General features: G+C 51.3%; 1 protein-coding gene across 2 annotated transcripts in view; it reads right to left on the bottom strand.

The window, feature by feature from the left end:
* Positions 1–2127: 2127 nt before the first annotated feature.
* Positions 2128–23752, bottom strand: part of Gpd1l (glycerol-3-phosphate dehydrogenase 1 like) — a 73011-nt gene continuing 51386 nt past the window's right edge. For both annotated transcript variants that reach the window (XM_060385110.1, XM_021635771.2), the window contains exons 2-8: positions 21185–21362; positions 19117–19257; positions 16805–16943; positions 13279–13391; positions 7689–7922; positions 6719–6825; positions 2128–4854 (exon numbers count right to left, since the gene is read on the bottom strand). In XM_060385110.1, the coding sequence (XP_060241093.1) occupies positions 4758–4854; positions 6719–6825; positions 7689–7922; positions 13279–13391; positions 16805–16943; positions 19117–19257; positions 21185–21292 (939 nt within the window). In that variant the 5' untranslated portion in view covers positions 21293–21362 and the 3' untranslated portion in view covers positions 2128–4757. The remainder of the gene's footprint in view (positions 4855–6718; positions 6826–7688; positions 7923–13278; positions 13392–16804; positions 16944–19116; positions 19258–21184; positions 21363–23752) is intronic.

Here is a 23752-nt window from a genome sequence, read left to right as displayed (position 1 = left end):
TTAGATGTCACCTCTGGGTAGATGCAAATGATACCGTGACTGGTGGGCAGAGCTCTGTTCGGAGAGATCCACTCCACCTGTGAGGTCAGGACATGTGCAAACAAAAGAAGTAACAAAATGGCACTTGAAGAGACTCCGCCCACCTGCTGGAGGAGAGGTAGGGTGGGGCTGCCAGTTCTGGGAAGGGTGGGGGCTTGAGGTAGGTGCGACCTTGTCATGAAAGTCAACAAAGTTAGGGAGAGGGTTCCCCTCACACCAGTGCCCCCCCCCTCACCAGTGTCCCTCCTTCATCCCTCGCCTCCTGGACCCTTGCGAGCCTTGCTGCGCTTTGTTCCCTTTCCTTGCAACACTTTCTCCGCCGTTCAGTTGTCTCCCTGAATTATTTACCTTTCTAATTCCACAAAAAGCAACTTCGGGGAGAAAAAGTTTATCTCGGTTTATAGTCCAAGCGGATACAGTTCTTCAAGGCAGGGAAGGCCTGCTGCAGGCAGCTGGTCACATCATAACCACAGGAAGCTGCAGTGCATGCTGGGGCTCAGGGGACCCCCTCTAGTCAGTCCAAGCCCCCAGCTCATGGAATGCTGTTGCCCTCCCCCAGGGTCAGTCTCCCCACCGTTCTTAGCCCAGGCTAGACATCCCTCTAACAGTTTATTATTTAATCATTCACGTGTATGTGTGTGTGTGTGTAAGGGGGGGTATTATGTGCACTTGGGTGCAGGTGCTCTTGGAGTCCAGAAGAGGGGGTTGGAGTTATGGGTAGTTGTGAGCTGCCTGACATGGGAACTACGCTGTAAGGACAGCAGGTGTTCAGCTGCTGATGTCTTGATAGATTTGTTTCCCCGTCAGGTGAGTCTAGATCCTAGAGTAATCTACACCATCACACTTTTATGCTATGCTAAAAGGGTTCAGGGGTCACTTCATCTTTGAAGCTGGTGAGGCAATGGCCGGTGTGTGTGTGTGTGTGTGTTTGATAACCCTTGAAAATTGCTATTCTCAAGCTGTGACTCTGGGTATCGAATCAATGAACTGACAAACCCACATGTGGGGACGGATCCAAGCCTAGGAGGAATAAATCCTGAGGGATGGTAAGACTCAAGTATGATTCCGAAAACTCATACAGTGGAAGGAGAGGGCTGACACCCAGGCTGACCTCAGCCTCCTGAGTGTGGGGGTTACAGGAATAAGCCACTGTGTTTGGCTGAAGTATTTCTCTTAAAAAGTGTCTTTAATTTTTAGAAATGCAACAAATTCGGATTTTTAAAAGGAGACTGCCATATGTAAAACTATTTGGGCTAGAGAGATGGCTCAGAGGTTAAGAGCACTGGTTGCTCTTCCAGAGGTCCTGAGTTCAGTTCCCAGCAACCACATGGTGGCTCACAGCCATCTATAAGGAAATCTGGTGCCCTCTTCTGGTGTGCAGGTGTACATGCAAAACACAACATTGTATATATAATAAACAAAAAACTATTAACTAAATTAATATCTATCTGCCTGCCTCTCTATCTATCCATACATATACGGGGGGGAGGAAAATAGGGGGTTATGGATTAAAGTGCATTAAAGTTCACTCCGTAGAGCACAGGACGGAAGGAAAGCTGCTTCTACAAGTTGGCCTCTTAACTCCACATTCATTGTGTCACATGTGTGTGCAAGCACACATGTGGGTACACACGCACACATACTCACACACGGAAGAGGAGGAAGAAGAAAATAAAAACAGCCAGGCATGGTGGTGTAAGTTTGTAATCCTAGCTCGTGGGCGGTAGAGACCGGAGACCAGCAATTGAGAGCACCTTCAGCTAGGTAGCAAGTTTGAGACTAGCCTGAGCTACATGAAACTGTGTCATAAAACCAAAAAGAGAGGTCAGAGAGATGGCTCAGCAGCGAAGAGCACTGGCTGATCTTCCAGAGGGCCAAGGCTTGATTTCTGGACTCACAGGACAGCTCCCAACCATCGCTAACTCCAGCTAGAGGGGATACAGCACCCTCTTCTGGCCTCTGTGGGCATGCTGCTGGTACACACACACACATACACACACACACAAGCAAAACACTCATACACACAAAATACAATAATAAAATAATTTATTAAAACAAGAAAGGGAAAGAAAAATGGGCTCCATGGCACAGGTTTGAGAGGTTGTGTTTATTAAATCAAGCTGTAAATTACACATCCACCTACAGTCCGTAAACAGATACAGTACATATGGAAGTAAGAGGCCAGCCAACCAGAAGTGGCAGAGAAACAATTGTTTGGACGCTGCTGTCTTACCACAGCAGCCTCCTAGGCCAGTGGTTAAGACACCAGAAGGCAGACTCAGCTCAGCCTCAGGGGTGGATTCCAGAGAGTTTGTCCCAAACTGTGGTGGGGAAGAGAGGAGCAAGGCAAGAGTCTAGTTTTACATTCACAGATGGAGTTTCTAGGCTAGGTGCCTCTGGTTCTGCTGCCACAGCTCAGAAGAAACCTCAATCAGCAGGTGGTCACAACAACGGATAACTCACAGAGTGATGCCTCTGGCTGTCAGAGCACAAACTTAGGGAAGTTACCGGTCTCCATCAAGTGTGGAGCATGATAAGCACATCGGCTGACTCCGGGGACATCAGCCAGTAGGGGCATTCATGGGGGATGGAACAAGGGACCCGGAACAAGTCCCGAGAGAGGGTGAACATAAATGAGGATGCAGAACACAAGATGTCAACAGTTCCTCATTGTCCTACTTTGTAGACACACAGTAGCTTACAGCCCTTTGGATATCTTAAAAAGTAACTCTTTGTTACATATGTACAAGCTTTACAAAAGACTTATCAGGAGACAAGAAAAAAAATCGATTGACAGACATCATTACAAAACTGAAATTTCCTGCTGTGCGCTTCCTTCCGTAGGCTTTTAGGTGTGAGACTTTACAATGTCCTAAAGTCTTTTTAGATAGTTTAAAAAATTCCCATAAAAATTTATTTTACAATTATTTTCAATGATATTAGGGGTGTAGAGGGGGGGGTGTATAGCGGACCCATGATGAGGGAGAAGTGGGAAATCTCGCAAGCTAAAAGCAATGATTGCATCACATTCATACGCTCTCTCCCCACTCACGGGATGCCTAATTTTTAAATAAAGACACCATTTCCATTCTAATTCTAGGTTCCAAAGCACTTACTCCATATAGTGTGCGTTTCAGTGACGTTGGCATCTACTTGTCTGTTCTTAACCCTGTCACCTGAGAGCTTCAAGGATTCAGAAAGTTCAGAAACTGCAAAATACCAGTTGGGTGTGGCAGTCCTAGCTACTCAGGAGACAAGAGGCAAGAAGGTGACAAGTTCAAGGCCAGCCCAGGCTACATAGACAGACTCTCCCAGGTAGTTAGGCATCCTGATTGCCTACTGAGAGTGAGGGTCACCTCCTTACTCTAAAGCAGGGTTCTTTAGAAATTTTGGCTAATATTCTAGTAAAAAAAAAATCTCTCATAGTCTAATGTATTTGGGACTTGTTAACAGGTTCTAGTGAGGTTCCAAGCATACAGGTTACCCCTTCTAGGAAAATCTGAAGAGGCAACCTTTCCCAAACTCACCTGGCCATGCCGGGGTTCACCTGGCATAGCCAGAAGGCCACAGGACACTTATCTCCTCCTATAAACATTGTTCAATGAAGGCTTTGCTAATGCAGTGCCTCTCAGGTTGTAGTGAGCATCAGAAATGGATGGAAGGCATATTGAAACACAGGGGCCTTTCTTGAGGCTTAGGAATGGCTTTCTTAAGAGTTCAATGACCCTGCTGGACTGGGGACACTACTTAGACTGGAGACTCTGCCACACACATCTCCAAGGCAGGAAGCCCTCATGTGGCCTCAGGAAAAGCCGCACATACCATTCCTACAAACAGTTAGCTAGCTGCTAGGATGGGACATCCTAGCAGGTCCCATCCATGTCCCTGGGTGACCAGGTATAGTTGTGGCTTCTGACATGAGTGACGTGGCCCCGTTCAAGGTTGCATGAGCTTGAAGAGACACAGCTGCAAAAAAAGTCCCAGCAAAGGGCAAGACAATGTGTCCCCAGAAGGAAATGCCAGCCACTGCAGGGATGTCCCCTTCCTCTGCCATCGCTGGGTCTGTGGAAAAGCCCATTCCAGCAGCCAATAAGAGGCCAGAGGCCAGAAACGTGTATCTTTAACAAGAAGAAATGTGTAAGTGAATTATCTAATTAAAACACCTGATTATTTAGTGATTCGCCCACATTCCACAGAGCTCGTCCTGCTGGCTCTGAGATGCGGTTTAAAAGTGAACTGTGGTGGTCTTCAGACACACACCTTTCACATACCTTCTTAATGTTGGATAACTATTTCGGAAGGAAAAATTAATTTTTCCCTTTCCTCGCATATAAACAAGTCACACCCATAACATTTAGCTGAGTGGGTTCTTATCTCGAAGGCTGCTCTGGAAGGGAAATTTAAAATGTGATCATTAAAATAGACACCTGATTGGGGTTCAGAGAAACACCCACAGAATGAGAAAGGTACACACACACACACACACACACATACACACACACACACACACACACGCTCACATGTGCGTGGTTAGCTGTTACTCAGCACGTCTTAGCCAGTGATCTGCTGCGGTTCTCCCGGCACAGAAGTCAAGCTGCAACGATCTGTGTTCAGGATTGGAGCGCAGCCCAGCAGGGGTCTCGCTGCCATGCCCTGGTTTTCTGGCTAGTCCGGCAACGGGCAAGGCGGAGCTGCCCCTGGTGGCTGCGCGACTGCCTTCAGAGGTGCTCCGGGTGGCTCTGCAGGCAGGACAGCATCTGTGTGACAGGCTTGCCCTCATAGCAGATCTGATACACGGCTGTGAAGAGAGGAAACCTGGAGGTGGGGGAAGCGGGAGGAACACCTTAGAGTGGGTTTGTGTGTGTGTGTTGTAACAGGCCCCCAGACCTTAGCACGACTGATGCCATGATAGAAGTACCATTCAGGCCTTACAACCCAGGAGGCAGGCAGCATAACCTGCGAAACAAGAACAGCCCAGTCCTCCAAGGTCCATAGTTCTAGGAAAGTCCCCAGATGTACTAACCTCGCTTTCTGGCTTCTGCAGCTGCCTCTCTGGCTAACTGTTCTTGATAACTGAGGTGTGTCACCCTAGGATCTGGTTTTTGTGCTTAAAAGCTCACCCTGAGGAAGGTTCAGGGATGCCCTAGGATCCCAACACCCAGCGAAGCTATCGCCCGGCTATTAGACTTCCTGCGGGAACCTCCCACTCTTCAGTTTGCTCATTTATTAAGGCAGGGTCTCACTAGCCATGGCCAGTCTGAAAGTCACTGTGCACAGCAAGATGGCCTCCCACTCAGAGGTTCCTGCTTCTGCCTCCCTGAATGCTGGCACTGAGGGTGTGAGCTGCCACACCTGCTTCCCTTTTTGTGTGCAGAAGGGCCTCATGCCACCTGCCTGGGACTTCCTGGGTGGAGGGGAGAGCATGTGCTAGAGCAGGCACCGCTGGCAGAGCCACGGCAGCCATCTGCCCTCGCCGGTCTCTGGCAGCTAGGTCTGCCCTGCCTAGAACTCGGGGGTGGCCAGGGGTACATGCCACTGTGGTCTGGGGCTTGACTGCACCCCTCTGTGCTTTGAGTGATCAATCCTTACTTCTTAGCACTGTTGGGAGGTGCTGGAGCCCCGAGGACATAGGAGCTGAGGGGAAGAGGCGAGGCCTCTGGGGGTCGGGTTTCTTGAGTGGGGCGCTGGGAACCTTCCTGACTCTGGCCACCACAAACACCTCCTCTGCCATGTGCTGTGGGGATGTGCTGCGTCTGCAGTGATGGGCTGTGATGTCACAGGCCCAAAGCGCAGGGCCAGGAAACTACGAGCCAAAGAGACTTTTCTCTCCTCTTAGGCTAGCTTCAGATGCTGGCAGTGGATTCCTGATCCTCCTGCCTCAGTCTTCTCAGTGCTAAGGTGACAGGAAGCCCCACCATGCCTGTCTCTCTCCCCCTGCACTTTTTAAAATACATGGTGTATAGCTAAGGCTGACTTTGAACTCTCTTTGTACCTAAGCTAGCCCCAAACTTGAAGCAATCCTCCTGCCTCAGTTTCCCCAATGCTGGAATTTCAGGCACGAACCACCACACCCAGCTCATGTTTATTATCCCTTCATAAAAACCAAAAGTAGCCAGGTGTGGTGGCACACACTTTAAATCCTCGCAGCTGGGAGGGAGAAGCAGGCAAGTCTCTGTAAGCCAGGCCAACCAGGGCTATGTTGTAAGACACTGTTTCAAAAGCAAACCAACCCCAAAGGTAACTCCCTGTAAAACAAAGGAACCCAGCAAGTGTGCATACAGCACCTTGGCACGGCTATAAATGTAGCCCAACACAAGAAATTATAAATTGACTTAAAATATTAAGACTTTTGTTGTGCAAAAATTTTCATTACTCAGCTGCAGGGTTCTCGAATGTGACCCTTGGAGATGACACTGTCATGTCCCAGTGTGAAAGGGTTGGGCATGCTTGACTAAAATTTCATACTCTACACCGTAAATTACATACTCTAATATCTCTAGAATTAAGCTCTTCTCAACGAAACTGAAATTGGTTTTGTGTCCACTGTGATTTCCCACCAGAGATGTCCCCACCACTTAAAAACCCTAAGCAGATCTGGCCAGGCCCCAAGCACAGCGGCCAGCCAGCCTCCCTCCTCGGCCTGCCTCGACTGAGGTGACCCAGACCGCTGGGGACTCACTTGTCAAGCAGCCCCTTCTGATGGAGGATGCGGTACACCTCGGCAGAGGTCTGCGGGCCCTGGAGCTTCTGCCCGTTCAGCAGCTCCTTCTCCAGCTCTTCAATGGTCTGGGAATGAAGAAAGCAGCCGCTTGAGAACTGCTCCTTTCGAGAGCGGTGGGGAGGGCAGCCAGGATGTCTCCAGTCAAGGGAAGGGTCAGGGCAGTGCGTAAGGAAAGATGAAACCGTGAAATCTGTGGACAAACGGAACTGGAAAGGGTCTCGTTATGTGAGTCCCCCGGGCTCAGAAAGACAAACAGCACATGAGCTGTCACAGGAGGATCTTACCTCCTAACTGTGTGTGTGTGTGTGTGTGCATACATGTGTGTGCTTGCACGCATGTAGTGGCCGGAGGTTGATGTCAGGTGTGTTCCTTCGTCACTGTCCTCTGTGAACCTGGAGCTCACTAACTTAGCTGGGCTGGCTGACCAGGAAGCCGCAGGGAACCCTCCAGTCTCCCCAGTGCTGACATCACAGGTTGATGTGGCTGCACCCAGCTTTTTATGTGGGTGCTGGCAATCCAGTCTGCGGTCCCCGTGTTTGTGTGGCTGAGCCATCTCCCCAGCCTCCTAGAGCCTAGTTTTTAATATCTGTGCGTGTATGTTGGAGTGGGGCTGGCAGAGGCTGGAAAGGGGGAGAGGGAGATGTGATATGAAAATAGAGGGAACCCAACAGTAGACGGGCACAATCAGGGTGGGGAGAGGACAGCTGGAACTAGGGGAGGATCATCCTAAATTAAGTGTTATGAAAATGCCATCACAAAACTCATATGCTAACTTAAAATTAAAAGAAAGAAAAGATGGGGCATCTTAGGGCCAGAGCAGTCAGCTGAGCACAGTCAGAGGAACAGGAAATCTCTGTGGGGACAGGCCTCATTCCCCCGGGCTGTGGAAGGTCTGAGTCTCAGCTGGAAAGGGCGGGGTTCTGGGTACCTTCCCCGTCCTGGCGAAGGCCTCCGCCACCTTGCGGTTCCGCCCTCCGTAGCAGGTGGTGATGAGGTCCGCTACCCCACAGCTCTCCAGGAAGGTGGCCGTGGACACCTGGCCCTTACAGAAAATCTTGGCGAAAGCGATCATCTCCATGAGGCCGAGGCGGATGACAGCCGCCTTGGTGTTGTCCCCGCAGCGGAGGCCGTCGCAGAAGCCGGCTCCCACAGCAACGATGTTCTGCAGAGAGCACAAAGCGGGGGCCCTGACACCAGAGCACACACAGCCCTGGAGAAGGGCGTGCATGGGCCAGTGTGGGAGGTGGGGTGAGTGTGGAGCATTAGCCGGGGAGCCAGAGCAGCTGACAGCAGGCTGAGTGCATTCTCTCTGGACAAACTGGTTTGTCTTTTAAGTTGTTTTTAATCAAAACTGAGTGCTCGGCTGAGCTTGGCGCCCCTTTAATTTCAGAATCCAGGAGGCAGAGGCCAACCTGGTCTGCACACTGAGTTCCAGGCCAGACAGAGCTACATACGCAGTCTCAACTAAGCACCAGCACCGCCTTCCATGCCACCCATCACACCCATGCCACCCCCACCAACACCACCCTGCTTGTTTGCAAGCAAACACATAGAATCCACATCTTTCAAAAAACCCCCAACTGAAATCCACCCAGTGCATGCTGACAGGAAAATGGGCAAATTGGGAAACTATATAGGAGCTAATAGATCACCGTGAGCATCTGACACTGTTGGTGGCCGCCTGTGGGCGGTTCTCTCGGGTATGTTCTAGGAGCTGGCTTGCTGGGTTATGAGGCAAGAATACACACAACCAGTTTCAGCCATTTATTTCATTTAAATATCCCCATGAATATTCATGGGGAACCTACTCTTTGCACTGCATTGTATCTGCTCTACTATGCACAGGCAAATCATATGAGACGCTCCTTCCTTCCAGAGGATAGCAACCAAAGGCCTATGTTTGTCAGTCATACTCGATGGGAGCCTGTCCACCCCACCTACTGATGGCAGATGTGATGAGCTGACATAGTCTTTGTGGGCCAGAGACCTAAAGCACTCTCTATCCAGTCCTTGCAGAAGATGCTTGCCAGGCGTATACTAGGGACAATAAACTGTGTGTGAAGATGAACACCCCCTTCTTTCTGATTCTTCTGGAGGCTAGCTTCTGATGGGCTTGACCTCAAAGGATGCCGCCTGAACAATGGGCTTACCAGAGGCAAGGTGCCACATCTGGCTTACAGGTGGGCCCTGTGTCAGGGAACTTGACTAAAGAGCCTGGGAAGGCCAAGGTTAGACCCATGCTCAGGGTGCTGTGTCAGGGAACTTGACTAAAGAGCCTGGGAAGGCCAAGGTTAGACCCATGCTCAGGGCGCTAAGCTGAGCCACCCTGATAAATTTCACATCTGTTCCATCCAGTGCAGCAGCCCCCATGGTCACTAAGCCTGTGCGAAGACCAGCTTGGCTGAGTGGGCCAGTGCTTCCCTTACAGCTGCCGCATCGGCGAGCAGAGGCTCAGTGGCAATTGTTGGCTAAACGACTGGAATTTTGAACCTCTCTGCTGTCTCTTGGACTGTGTCTCTGTCACTCGTTCCAGATGATGACATGATAAACCAATCCCAGGAAGTATCTGTGACTGAATTGAGGGCAGGGGCAGGCTCCTTCCTGCTGCAGGTGAAGGTGGGGCCACACCAGGTTCCCTGCTACCAGGACTCTGTGCACTGGGCTTACACTCCTGTCCCCTGGCTGAGAGAGGGAAGAAGCGACTCACCCCCATATGCTGAGCGCCAGTGGGTCACTTATTCCAGGGCCTAGCACACTTGTCCTCCTTCCTCCGAGGCTGGGAGGCTTCCTGACACCCCTGCCATCTTGTGTCATAGAGACATCCTCCATGGCTTCTCAGAGGCAGAGGGAGTCAGGTTGGGAGGACACCAGCAATCGCAACAGCTAACCTCGCTCAGTGTGAGTGCTTGCCTAGCGAGTGTGAGGCCCTGTTGCCAACACTAAAAAGAATATAAACCCGTACCCTACGGATTCTCACGTGGCGGCCCCTTTATCAGGCACAGTGAAGGACGAGGAAGCCAGGCACACAGTGAGCTGGTTGCCAGGAGACAGCCCATGCCCGCAGGCCCAGTGACCAGAAGACACAGAGCGCCCCCGCATCCAGGCAGGGCCTCTCACTGGAAGAGCTGGACCACTCAACCGAGAAGATTTGGCAGTTCTGACGACTGGCTAAGCGGGGCAGTGTGAGCAGGCCTCAAGATGTAGCCCTGGTCTTCCAGTCGATGCAGTCACAGGAAAGGCAGATGAGCAGAGGGCAGAGGGGCTAGAGCCGAGATTCCTTCCCAGCAGGACCGTGGGGTCCGGACTGCTCAAGGCTTCCTAGAGCCACTAACTTTCTCACAGGGGCCTTGCGCAGTCTCTTCTAACAGGACCTGGACCCTGACCCAGCTGAAAAATAAGCATGGCAAGCCAGCTGCAGACCACCCAGCTCAAGTTAGCATTTTCTCCCTGCTCATGCAAATCTGCTCCAAGCTAGCTGTGCCTAAAAATCCCACAGAGTCTGGGAGACAGGTGTGTTAAACCCTTCCTCAGGGCCCAGAAGCAGCCCTCCACTAGGAGGGACAATTTTTTCCAGGGCACTTCAGGCCAGCTGGACAGGGCTCAGCCCTACCCTTTCCCTCCCACGGAACCACAAAGCTGGGGCTGGCGCGTAGACCTGATTGTCGGCTGCCTGCCCAGCCTGTGTAAAGCCCCGTGTTTCATCCCCATTATGACCCAGGTGTGGTCCTGTAGACCTGCAATCCCAGGGCAGTCAGGGGGTCAAAGTTCAAGGTGGGGGCTGGAGAGATGGCTCAGTTAGGAGCACTGGCCGCTCTTCCAGAGGACCCGAGTTCAGTTTCCACCACCACCTTCTTGACTGTGCACACATGGTGCGCAGACAAAGATGTGGGTAAACACGCAAACACAGAAAATAACCCAGGCTGGGCCTCGGCCCTTCTGTCACAGGTGAAGGGTGGCCACCAGGAGGGAGGAGCACACACAGGACTGTGAGGCCGAGGTGGGGCAGAGAAAGGGCACACAGGTCGCAGGTTTACTCTGCATTTTTATCTCTTTGCCTGTGGGTTGGGAGGCCGTGGCCTGACTCAACTAACAGTGACACGTCTGTACTTGTCACTCTCTGAAATCTCCAGCCCTGATGCAGGCTCAAGGAATGAAGGAGCCCTGGGAAGGACGGCAAGGGCCCTGGCCCGCCTCTGCCTCCACGTGCCTCTCACTTCTGTCCTGCAGCAGGAACAGATCCAGCCACAGGTGACCTACAGGAGCACAGCAGCTCCCACTAACAAGCTCTCTAGAACCCCCTGCCTAGAAGCCTCTCACCCAGCACCCTTTCTTCTGAGCGGGATCTCATACCGCCTACCCCCTGGTCACCCAAAATATCCAGTCACTTAAAAACAGCTCTGTGCAGCTTGTGGTGAATGCTGAGCAATTAGGCCCTCATGATGTGCCCCGCAGTGGAGTGGGCATTAGTTTAACGGATGACTTTAAAAGCCATAAAAATCTCACCCAAAATAAAGCCACCAAAGCCGGTGCCTTGATGGCTGGGGAGGGAGGCCTGCCAGCACGTAACTGTGTCCCACACACAGAAATACAGATGCCTGCTGCCTAGCTGCCCAAGCCTCCAGCTGGCTCGGGGTCTCTAAAGGAAACTTGGGACTGAATACACAGTGTTGGAGGGGAAGGTGCTCTCCTTTCACGCTCACCTTGGCAAGTCTCACGGGAAACAGGCAGTTGGATGCCAGTCGCCTGGCAATCCATCTCCGCCAATCCCAGAAGCAGTTTTGGATTAAACAGGGTATTTACATTGGTAAGTCAAGGGGGAAGGGAGGCTGGCTTCCAGCTCCTCTGTAGCCAAGGATGACCTCAAACTCCCGATCCTCCTGCCTTCACCTGCCCAGTGCTGAATTAGAGATGTCCTCCATCATGTCTTGTTCAGGTGGTGCTGGGGATCAAACCCAGGCCTTCCCTTTTGAGTGCTGAGCAGGCATTTCAACGACCTGGATCGGGTTTTCTCCATTGCTCTGTTTCCTTGTTTTTAACTTTACGAAACCCTCAGATCTGCCCCACTGACAGAACATAGCTGTCCTCGGCAGATGCAAGCTGCCTTCTGCATACTCGGGCTAGAGGCCGACTGACCAAGTAATTACATTTGTTGTGATTTTTGTCTCCTGACAATCCCTGGTCACTGGCCAATTGAAACTGCTTCTTTTCACTCTAGGGAACAAAGATAAACTATTCTTTGAAAAAGAACCTCTTGTCAGCAGGAGACAACTCTTCCATGTGAAAAAGAATGAGAAACCAGTAAAGTGGACTGAGAGGAAACAAATTTCCATTCAAGATAAGATCTGGGTGAGTAGGGGAAATGATGAGACCCAGGGAAGCCAAACACGAGGGCTGCCAGGCCGGCAAGGGGCTGGAGCTGGGGAGACAGCCGGGGTGAAGAGCACTTGCTGTTTTTTGCAGAGGGCCAGGGCCCACTCCCAGCCCACATGGAGCAGCTCAGAACCTCCTGTAGGCACCCAGTGCCCTCTTCTGGCCTCCGAGGGCACAATATGCATGGGGTACATAGCCAAAAGTGCAGGCACATGCACACACACACACACACACACACACACACACACACTAAATAAGATGGGGCCAGAGAGATGGCTCAGTGGTTAAGAGCACTTGCTGCTCTTCCAAAGGTCCAGAGCACCCATGACAGGTGGCTCACAGCCACTCAGAACTCTAGCTCTGGGGTATGCAGTGCCTTCGCCTGACTCCTGTGAGCATCTGTACACACGTGCCCATACTCAGGCTGACACACACATAAAGGAGAATCAAATCTTAAAAATAAGTAACAAGTTTTCAGGAAAAAAAACCCTATAATTTGGGGCTAAAGAGACGGTAGCTCAGTGCTTAGAGCAGAGGCTACTCTAGCACAGGACCTGGGTTCAGTTCCCAGCACCCACATGACAGCTCACAGCCACCCATAACTGCAGCTGCGTGAGGTCCAACACTGTCTTTTGACCTCTCCCGGCATCAGTGTGCAAGCAAAACATGCACACAAATAATCTAAAGCAATTTACAAAATCAGAGTCCGCTGATACTTATAATAAAAGTCATGAGGTAAAGCCCCCTCATGTAGGAAAGAGGAAAACCAGGATGCTTAGGACGAGGCCTGCTCTTTTTCACGGAAGCTCCTGAGGAGACCAGAGCATGGCCGGGGAGATGACTCAGTGGGAAAACGTTAGCTATGCAAGCCTGACAACCAGAATTGAATCCCCGGAACCCAGATAAAACCAGACAGCGCAGGACACAGCGGCAAGCCCAGCCCTCCTGTGGTGGGAAGGGAGGTGAAGAAGGCAGAGCCCCCAGCAGGCTGGGGGCCAGCTAGCCTGGTACGCAACGGTGAACAACAAGGGACACACAGAGAACCAGCCAGCAACCAACCAGCACAGCCCACTCTCCTGCGAGGACTGCTGGCACTGGCCTGGCCTGAGCACCCCCTCCCCTGGGTGGAGCACCAAGGAGCACTTTACCTTAAGGGCACCACAGAGCTCCACAGTGTCTGCGTCGTCTACCACGGTGATGCGGAAGTTGGGCGTCTGCAGCAGCTCTTTGAAGAGAAGGCCGTTCTGCATCACTTTGCTGCCTGTACCAGGGTTAGGAGAGCAGGAGGTCAGTGAGGCCCCCAGTGTCCGCCTGTACACCTAGCAGAGGTTAGAGAGGTTAAAGCGCTAACACGGGCTCTCCACACACACACACACACACACACACACACACACACACACACGTATGTATACAATGTACATGCATGTATGTATGTATGTATATATGTACAGAAGGCACACAGCTATGCCTCTAAGTGAATGAGAGTTTCAGATGAGCCACCATGGCCAGGAACACAGATTCAGGCTACCCCAAATACCATCCTCCCTGCAGATTGTCTCATGAGCCTTTTATATCCAGAACAGAAGAATGTCGGGAATCAAAGTCTTCAAATGCATGGGTGGGAACATCAGGAGGGCTACCACAGAGTGGGGAAAAGCTGTTACAGGTTTCAGGTGCCACCTGGTGACATCCTTAGCTTTTGGGCTGGTAGATGCCAGAGGCCTGTTAAGTTGATGCACTCCAAAAGCTCTTACCTGGTAGTCACAGGATGCCAGAGCGGACACACAGCCGGCTAATGCATGGCTATAAAGGGGGCCTAAAGCTGACCAAGACAATTTGGACCTGTAACATCCCAAGTCTCCACAGTAACTAAGTCCAGTCAAGTCAATCAGCCCTGCGGGTTCTCTAACACGGGTGTGGCTTTTTTAGGGTAACCCTCAGTTCAGATAGCAGGAACAGGAAATAAAGATATCCCTTGCCTAGCACTTGGGAGGCTCAGGCAAAGGGTATCAGGAGCTCAGGGCCAGGCTACACCACATAAGACCCTGTCTCAAAAAACAAAAACTGTGGGCTGGCAAGGTGGCTCAGTGGGTAAAGTGCTTGTTGTAAAAACCAGGTGACGTGAGTTCCACCCCACAAAACCCATGTAAAGGCGGAAGGAGAAAACCAACTCCACGGAGCTGATCTCTGACCTCCCTCCATGTGTGTTTGGTGCAAGCACCAACCCTACACAATAATAATTAATTAATTTTGAAAAAAAAAAAAAGCTAATTAGATGGGCATGGTGGCTCACACCTGCAGTCATTTCATAATACCAGAAACGATTATTTACAATCTAACAAATAGCTTTAATGTACTGAGTGAGTACATTTTTAATTCATTAGACATGAAAGGCTTTTCTGGAAACGGAATGTAGGCTGTATGTGCTTTAGGGTCTACTGGCTGTAGACAGGCATGCAGGCGGAGAACTTGTCTTGGCCACAGCCTTGTCCCTCCTCTGCAGAAAGGCTGGGGTGCGTTTTAGACACCACTGATTAAACAGTAGAAACAGTCAGGTGTGAGGACATGCCTTTAATCTCAGCAGACTGGAGGCAGAGGCAAGTGGACCTCTGTGAGTTCAAGGCCAATCAGCACTACATAGTGAGACCCTGTCTCAAAAAATGAAATAAGACAAAGCAGCAGAAATCAATCCTGGTGGCACATATGTTGCATGTATTTCTAGTCTCTGTGAGGCTGAGGTTAAGAGCCATGAGCTCCAGGTGAGCCTGAGCTACACAGGGAAACTGGGTTCAAACATAACAGCAACAAAGGAAAAAACAAACCAAAGCAAAACCTTACCCACAATGCCTGGGTGACATCTGCTCTGGCTGGTGGGGTGCAGGTAGGTTAGGCAAATCTCTCCCCATGTTCTGAACTCAGGACTTTAAGGCTTTTTTAGGTAAATGCTGGCCACAGGGCAGTAGAAACTATCATGACATCAGAAAGGCCCAGAGGACTCCAGCCCCAGGTCTCCAGGAGGGAGGCTAGCGGTTGCTGGGCATGCCTGCACATGCCACCCCCTCGGGGCTTTGAAAACATCGATTACCCAGATGGGTTAAATCCCAGCCCTGGAGGGGAGCAGCCTGGCTGGTTTCTGAGGCTCCCTGGGTGATTCAGACACAAGCTAAGTTTGGAGATGTTTGATTTAACCTCCTCCAGCTTCCTCCTGAGAAAAAGTGCTGGCCCTCCCAGGTTGGCTACGAAGTTAAGTAAGAATCAGAAATAAAACAGCCTTGTGGGAACAGGGCTCAGCCCCATAATTACGAAGTCAGCTGACATTTGTTGGGGTGTGTGTGTGTGTGTGTGTGTGTGTGTGTTATCTGTGCAAGGCACTTACCCGTCTCTGTGGCCACCGATGCCAATCCTTGCCTTCCCCCCCATCCCACATTATTTTTCAGATCGTATGTTCAGACACACGTCAGGAACGGTGTCAGATAGCTCCGGCTTTGTAAACCAGGAGCATGAAGGGCACAGTCACCACCCACGGCCACCACAAGGGGGCGGGAGCACCCACTGACAGCATTTCCATCTGCTGCACCAAACCACACTGGCACACACTCCTGACCTTAGAACAGCAGCTGGTCCCTACTGTCACCCATCCAGAGACCCGCAGGTGGGGACGGAGCCCAGCAGTGGAGCGCTGAGCTGTGAACCCCTAAATCCAGCTCCATCATGCACAGACAACCCTCCACATGCATACAGATGAAGTTAATCTTTAGAGGCACGAAGGCCGGAAGTTAATCCTGGGTGTCCTCCTCAGCAACTCTCCACCTTACTATTAGTTTTTAAGATTTATTTTCACAGAATAGTTTATTATTTATTTTATTTTATCTGCATTGGTGGTTTTGCATGCATGTATGTCTGTGTGAGGGTGACAGGTCTTGGAGTCACAGGCAGTTCTGAGCTACTGTGTGGTTGCTGGGAATCGAACCCGCGTCCCCTGGAAGAGCACTCAGTGCTCTTTAGCTGCTGAGCCATCTCTAGCCCCCATTTGCTTTATTTATGAATGTGTATGGGTATTTGGCCTACATGTCTGTCTGTTTATACCATGCATGAACCTAGTGCCCACGGAGGCCAGAATAGGGCCCTGAATCCCCTGAACTGAAATGACAGGCATTTCTGAGCCTCCGTGTAGATGTTGGGCTTGAACCTGGCTCTTCTACGGGAGCAACAGCACTGAGCCGAGTGTCCAGCAGTTTTAGAAGCAGGCTCTCTCCTGATTGGCTAGGCTAGTCTAGCTGGCCAGCAAGCCCTTGGGACCCTCCAGTCGCCACCTGGCAGTACTGGGATCCAGGCACCCGATGCTGTGCCTGCTTTCCCGTGGGTACTAGGATCTGAACTCAGTCCTCATGCACACAGAGCAGGCACTTCACCTGCTGCACCATCTCCCCAGCACCCCTCCGCCACTTCCTATTCCGAGACAGGGTCACAGGATGCCCAGGCTGGTTTCTAATTCTCCATGTAGCCAAAGCTGCCCCAATTCTCCTGCCTCCACTACCTATTGGAATACTGGGATTCCAGGCCAAGTTCATAGGTAGACCATGCGTGTAGCACACGAGGCCATGTGGGGGTTGGGAACATGCAGGCGCGGTACAGGCTAGGCAGCCAGCGCTGCCGGGGCTGCCGGGGCCTCACCGATTGTGGTCTCACAGAACTTCTCCGCAGCCACCTCGCTGGCGATGTTGGCCCCCATCAGCACACTGATGTCAATCCCCATCTTCTCTCTGATGATGTCGGAGATGAGCTTCAGCCCTTCCGGGCCCTCGTCTATGCCCTGGAAGGATTCAGGAGTCAGGAGGGACTGCCAGATCAGAGGGGCAAGACATCATACCTGGACACGGGGACTCACACCTGCAATCCACCCGAGGCAAGAGGACTGCACTGAGTTCAAGGCCAGCCCTGGCCACATAGAAGGTTGGAAGTCAGAGTGAGACTGACTGTCAGACACACACAAAAGAACAGAAGGAAGCCACTTGTGTTGGGTAAGATGATGTGGGAGGCAGAGGTCCTAGTGCTCACAGGTAAGTACCAGGGGAACCAGGATGTTAAACCCACCCACGGCTGTCTCATCAAGGGGGAGACGTATAACCTGTTTCCACCCACAGGCCGGGAACAGATGGGTTAGCAGCCTGGTGACCTCGGCACCATCTGTGCCAGCAGACCCTCTCCCAGACCCTCATCGTGAGCTCGTTTCTCGCAGCCAATCTACAGAACCCACCTTTATGGAAGATGTCACGTGCTTTACGAAGTTTTTTACACTTCTTTGTGTACATGGGATTATATTAATTATCACCAGGAGATTTTTTTTCCACCAGATTGTGCTGTGCTTAAATATGTCTTAAATGTGTCTGGCTGCAGAGAGTGTGGAACCAATGACCAGCCAGTGTCACACTCAGAATGTGACATGTGGACCCTTTTCTCTAGGGCTGAGGACATAGAGTGGCGCCTCTGGTCTGTGATGGCACCTTCACTTATGTACACACACACACACACACACTAAAATCTAGGTTAACCACTGCATTGGCTTTTCCTGTACGAGGTGGGGGTACCCTCTCCCCAGGTTCCTCTTCTCGCCACCTTCCTCCCATCTGACACAACAGAGATCCCGAATGCTGTCAACACTGCAGCCAATTTTCTTTTATTAAATTAAGTTTTATAGCTGGGCACAGTGGCACACACCTGTAATCCCAGCACTTGGGGAGGCAGGTGGATCTCTGTGAGATCAAGGTCAGCCTGACCTACAGAGTGAGTCCAGGGAAGCCAAGGCTACACAGAGAAACCCTGTCTCAAAAAAAAAATTAAGTTTTGTCATCTGTAAGTGTTCGCCTGCATGAATGTCTGTCCACCGTGTGTGCAGTTCCCAGGACGGCCAGGAGAGGGCGTCGGGTCCCCTGGAATTGGGGTTAAAGACTGGCGCCTCCAGGTGGGTGCTGGGAATAAAACTTCAGCCCTCTGCAAGAGCAGACGGTGCTCTTGACCACTGAGCCACCTCTCCAGTCCACTTTATCAAATGTAACTGTGCCACCAAAGGGTGATGGCACTAGGCCCATCTTTCAGCATTGATAAACAGCACTGAAATGTTCATCTATACTTTTCTGCTTGGTGCTACATAGCTATGTTAGGGACCCACCCATACACACGGAGGCATAGTGACTCATTTCTGTTCCCTGATGCACGGTATTCCAAAATGAAGAGTCCAGAACTCACTATTATGACACACCCCACCACTAGCTGTGTGGTAAAGTTTGTGGAGTGGGTTTTAGAAGTCTATATGAAGAAAAGATATATACATACAAGAAAACCTAGAAAGCCAGTTAAACGAAGGGAAGAAACCATTTAGTTGGAGATGAAAATGAATAAAAATACAACATCCTTTCTTGCCATGGTACTGGGGATCAAACTCGGATCTTCAAGATTCACAGCAAGCATCTTTACCCACACCAAGCCATCTCACCCACCACGGGTGGCTAATTTCAGCTGTCCCCTCGACCGGACTCCTCACTAGTCATGCACACCTCTGAGTGTGTTGAAGATTAACTCAGAAAGACCCACCTAGGAAACGGTGGCACTGTCTCCTGGGCCAGGGTCCCAGACTGAATAAGAAGGGAGAGGAGAGCTGGGGACACAGCTCAGGGCCAGACTGCTCGCCGGGCACACACAAGATGATGGGCTCAGCAACACAAGACAAAACAAAAATGCAGCAATGCAGCAAGCCAGCTATTGCCGGCTTTCGACATTCTCTGCTGAAATGTGCCTTAGCAGCTGCTGGCAGCCATGCCTGCCTGGCCTCCAACAGTGAGCCGAAGCAAACCTGTGCCCACCGAGGTCACTTCCTGTCAGGTGCTTAGTCCTGGCTGCTGAGAGAGGTACCTGACATACCTTCCCAAGCAGAGGGAAGGCGGTGGGCCCCGGGGCCCGCCTCCCGACCGCCCTGCACGAACGGCTACCTTGATGAGCGTGATGCCCAGGGCCTTCTTGGGCACCCTGCCTGTGATCTCGTCGCAGATCTTGTGAATGAACTGGTGGGGAATGACGAACACCAGCAGGTCCGCGTCCTGCACAGCCTCGCTGAGGTTCGGGACCGCGACCTGCAGGGAAGTGGGGACGCAGATGAGGCCTGCAGAAACTCCCCAGTCCACACCCTCACCTCTTCAGAACGCACACTGCCAAGAGGTACTGCTTCTCCACCCCCACTCTTTGTAGGAAAAGGACCCTGATGTATCCTTTTAACTAATTATTGCATTGGGCAGCTCTGCTCTCTCCTCTATGTAGGTCCTGGGGAACCAAACTCAGGTCATCAGGCTCGGGTGCGGAAAATGCCTTCAGCCAATGAGCCAGCTCTCCTGCCCCACTGCTGTTCTTACTCCAGCTTTTTGGGACAGGATCGCCCTTTACTGTCCAGGCTGCCCTGGAAGTCACCATGGAGCCCAGGCTGGCTTCGAACTCGCCATCTTTCTCCCTCAGCCTCTCTTTAATCCTGGATATCAAGATGCTAAGGCAGAAGGATCAGGAGCCCATAGTTATCTTTGGCCATGTAGCAAGATTCAGGACAGCCTAGGCTACACAAGACTATCTCAAAAGGCCAAAAACCAAAAACCAAACCCCATGCTAGTGTAGACACGGGGATTTTGATGTTAATGAGAATGGTGTTTTGTTTTTTTTTAAGAGTTATTTTTATTTTACATATATGAGTGCTCTATCTGCATGTCCACCTGCACTCTAGCAAGTGCATCAGATCCCACTATAGATGGTTGTGAGCCACCATGTGGTTGCTGGGAACTGAACTCGGGACCTAGGGAAGAACAGCCGGTGCTCTTAACTGCTGAGCCATCTCTCCACCCTGAGAACAGTGCTTTTTAAAAGCCAGGCAGAGCTCAGCAAAGATGGGAGAGACAATGAGAAGTAGTCCCAGACAGAGGGAGCTGTGATCAGTGGCTCCCCTGTCACAGTGTGGCCGGCTGAAGCCAGAGCGCCACAGCGGAAGAGCCTCTGCCTGGCTGAGCTCCAAAAACGAGCTCTCAGTGGAGAGCTCAGCTTGGCCACTGCTCTTGCAATGACAGGAAGTAGCCAGTGTCCTCTCCATTCAGGTCTAGGGAAAGCACACTCAGACCCAGCAGCTTTTAGTGAGCCAGTGGTGGAAATGGTAGTGACAAATGGCGGTCACTGTTACAGGAGGGTCCTGAGCGGCATGCAAAGCCTCACTGACAGACACACAGCAATGCTGGGCTGGGAATGGGGCTCTGCTCTAGAGACCCTTCTCAGCATGCATGAAGCCCAGAGTTAGATCCCCAGAACCACACACTGGGGGTGACTGGATGGGGAGGTGGAGGCAGGAGGACCAGAGGTTCAGCGTCGTGTGTGCTTGAGGGCAGCCTGGGCTACAAGCATGCGACTCTGTCACGGAGGTGGAGGGAAGGCCTAAGAACTGAAAAGAAAAGAATGCCAGTTAAGTAGCAAAACGGTCAGTGCAGAGGGCTCTAATCCGATAGGGCTGTTGTCCTTGGAAGAGGTAGTCATGGCAGCGGGAGGAGTGGCTAGGTGGTTCAGAGAGCTTGCTGCTCCACCAAAGAGGCCCTGAGTTCAGTTCCCAGCACTGGCAACCTACTATACTCCAGCTCCAAGGGATCCAAGGCCTGAACGCTACAGACATGAGCATTCACACATTTTTTTTTTTTTTTCTTGAGACAGAGTTTTTCTGTGTAACCCTGGCTGTCCTGGACTCACTTTAGACCAGGCTGGTCTTGAACTCACAGTGATCTGCCTGCCTCTGCCTCCCTGAGTGCTGGGATCACAGGCGTGCGTGGGCCACCACACCCGGCCACACACACACATTTTAAAGAGATATTAACAACAGCATCCACAGAAGAAACTCGGACCCTGTCCCAAAGAACAACCTGAAACCAATAAAATCAGAGCCAATCAAGTGACAGTAGAGACCGGGGAAAGGGAGGTCCCTGTGGCACTTGGAGGGTCACGGCCTGGAGAGTGAACCAACTGTGTCCCAGCGGGTCTCACCACATTCTCTGGCAGCTTGTGTCCTGGGAGATATTTTACGTTCTCGTGGTCGTTGTTGATGATGTCTGTCAGCTTCCTCCCATTCACCGTCTCTTCGAAGACCCACATCTTGACCGTGGAGGCGAACTTCTGCAGGTTCTTCACATTATTTCCAATGATTTTGGCAACAGCTGATCCCCTGCAATGAGACCATGAAAGGGCAAAAAACAAAACAAAACAAAACAAAAACTCACTTGAGAAGAGAAAAAGCATTTGACTAAAATGCAGAACACTTGCATTACGAATCTGAGACCATAGAAGTCAGCTCAGGGGAGAGGCTCATCAGCCTCTAGCCACCATTCAAAACTCAGCTCTCATAGGAAGTGCCCCTCAGCCCTCAGGAAGATGCCAGCAATTGGTACAAAGTTTAAAAATAAACCAGGAGGCCGGACTGTAGCTCAGGCAGTAGTGTTTGTCCAGCAGGCACAAAGCCCTGGGTCTGGTCCCCAGAACTGCATAAGCCAGGCATGGTGGCACAGGCTGTGATTTCAGGGTCATTCTTAGCTACCCAGAGAGCCAACGGGAGCCTGGAAGATAGGAGACCGTGTCTCCAAAACAGATGTCCTTGGATCTAGAGAGAACTGGCCTGCCTTGGCACATACAAGAGGAATAAACATTCCCCGGGTGAGCATGGAAAGTGCTTGGAGGGGTTTGGCGCCTGTAAGGAGGCTTAGCTGTATCTCGGGCCAATCAGGACATTAAAATGTAGCCACTGTGAAGTAGCTGCAGCAGGGCCCCTGCAGCGTGAGAATGGAGAAAGGCAACAGGGCAGAGGGTGGGTCTCCATCACTCCACACCCACACCCGATGGACTCCCACCTCCAAGCTGCCTTCTTCTGCCTTGCTGTTCCATGGTCCAGTTCTAAAATATGGATCCTAATAGTGGGCACAGTCCACGGGTGGCCCAGGGCTGTGGCAGAGCTGCTGGTCCTGGCTCCTGAGCCCTTGTAGTGCCAGCCTGTGGTGGGTACCTGATCTCAGCTTACCAAAAGCCTTCTATCTGTGGAAACTGAGAAATCGCTGCTTAGAGAACTTTCCTTGGGTGGGCCCGGGTGTAAGAACTTGGTAAAGAAAGTAGGTGTGGTACTTCCTCCCTGCAAACCCAGCAATTAGGAGGCTGAGTCAGAGGAGGTCCCTTACTGATAAGGGTGGGTTCCAGGCCAACCTAAGGATTGATTGAGACCTTATCTCAAAACAACAACAAAAAATGAACAAGCAAGCAGGCAAAGGTGGTGAAGAACACTCAAAACCCCAAGGATTCCAGCATTTTAAGTGCATGTGTGTGTGTGTGCGCGTGCATCACGTGCGCCCGTGCACACAGGCAGTTCCAGAGATGGGCACTGACTCAGAAGCCTGACTCAGTTACTTGGCTTTTACCTGGGAAGGGGCTGAGCAGCTTCCGAGGAAAGTCTCTTCCCCAAGCAGGAGTTCTCTTAAACCTTAGGCCTCAGAACACGACTAACTCAGTCAGTTCTGCAATGCTATGTAAATGAAATCTGTGGTTCCGACGCTGAGAGGTGGAGGGTGGGGGAACCAAGCATTGAGGTCATTCTCAGCCTCAGAGGGCATTGGAGGCTAGCCTGCACTACAAAGAGACTTTTAAAAAACAAAAAACAGGGGCTGGAGACCTGGCTCAGAGGTTAAGAGCACTGGCTGCTCTTCCAGAGGTCCTGAGTTCTATTCCTAGCAACCACCTGGTGGCTCACAACCATCTATAATGAGATGGATCTTTTGGCATGCAGGTGTACAGGCAGACAAAACATTGTATAATGAAAAAAAATCTTAAAAAAAAAAAGCCCCCAAAACAAATGGGAGACAGAGGCAGGAGGATGTCTCTGAGGTCTAGGCCAGCCTAGGCTATACAGTGAGACTCTTTCCTTCCTTTCTTGGTGCTCACAGGGTATGGAGTGGGGGTGGGTGGTGGCTCAGCAGGAAGAAGGGCTTGAGTTTGAGCTCCAGAACCCAAAGTGCACGGAGAACAACTCCTGAGAGTTGTCCTTTGACCTCCACAGAGGTGGTATGACCCCCCCTCTGGCGTGCTCACATGTGGAAGCGCAAACTTAGGCATAAACACAGTAACAAATATGTTTTTAAATGTGCAAAGCTCTGGGCAGGATTTCTGGCACCAAAATAAGAAGGGTAAGAAGAAAGGTGGCTGGAGCTGTAGTTGAGTTGGTGACGGCCGCCTACAATGTATGGGAGCTGTAATTGAGTTGGTGACGGCCCACCTACAATGTACGAGGCCCCGGGTTTCATCCTCACTACCACTAAGCCAGGCACGGTGGCACACACTTGTAATCCTAGCACTCAGGAGGTAGAGGGAGAAGCATTGGGAGTTCAAGGTCATTTCAGTGTGTTAAAGGCCAGACTGATGCCCTATCTCAAAGAAGGAGGCAGGAAGAGAGCTTAGACTGCAGGGCACAGAGGGACATTAGCCAGGAGTCAGGGTGTCCCAGCCTGGGGACTGGTCTGGCGTCCTCCAGGCGTCATGCAGTCTCCAGCACCTCACCACACTACCCATTGCTTCAGG

This window comes from Meriones unguiculatus, chromosome 6 (assembly GCF_030254825.1).
Source record: "Meriones unguiculatus strain TT.TT164.6M chromosome 6, Bangor_MerUng_6.1, whole genome shotgun sequence".
NCBI classification, from domain to species: domain Eukaryota; kingdom Metazoa; phylum Chordata; class Mammalia; order Rodentia; family Muridae; genus Meriones; species Meriones unguiculatus.
Note: the sequence above shows the minus strand (reverse complement) of the source record. Positions and strands in the feature narration are given on the sequence as shown.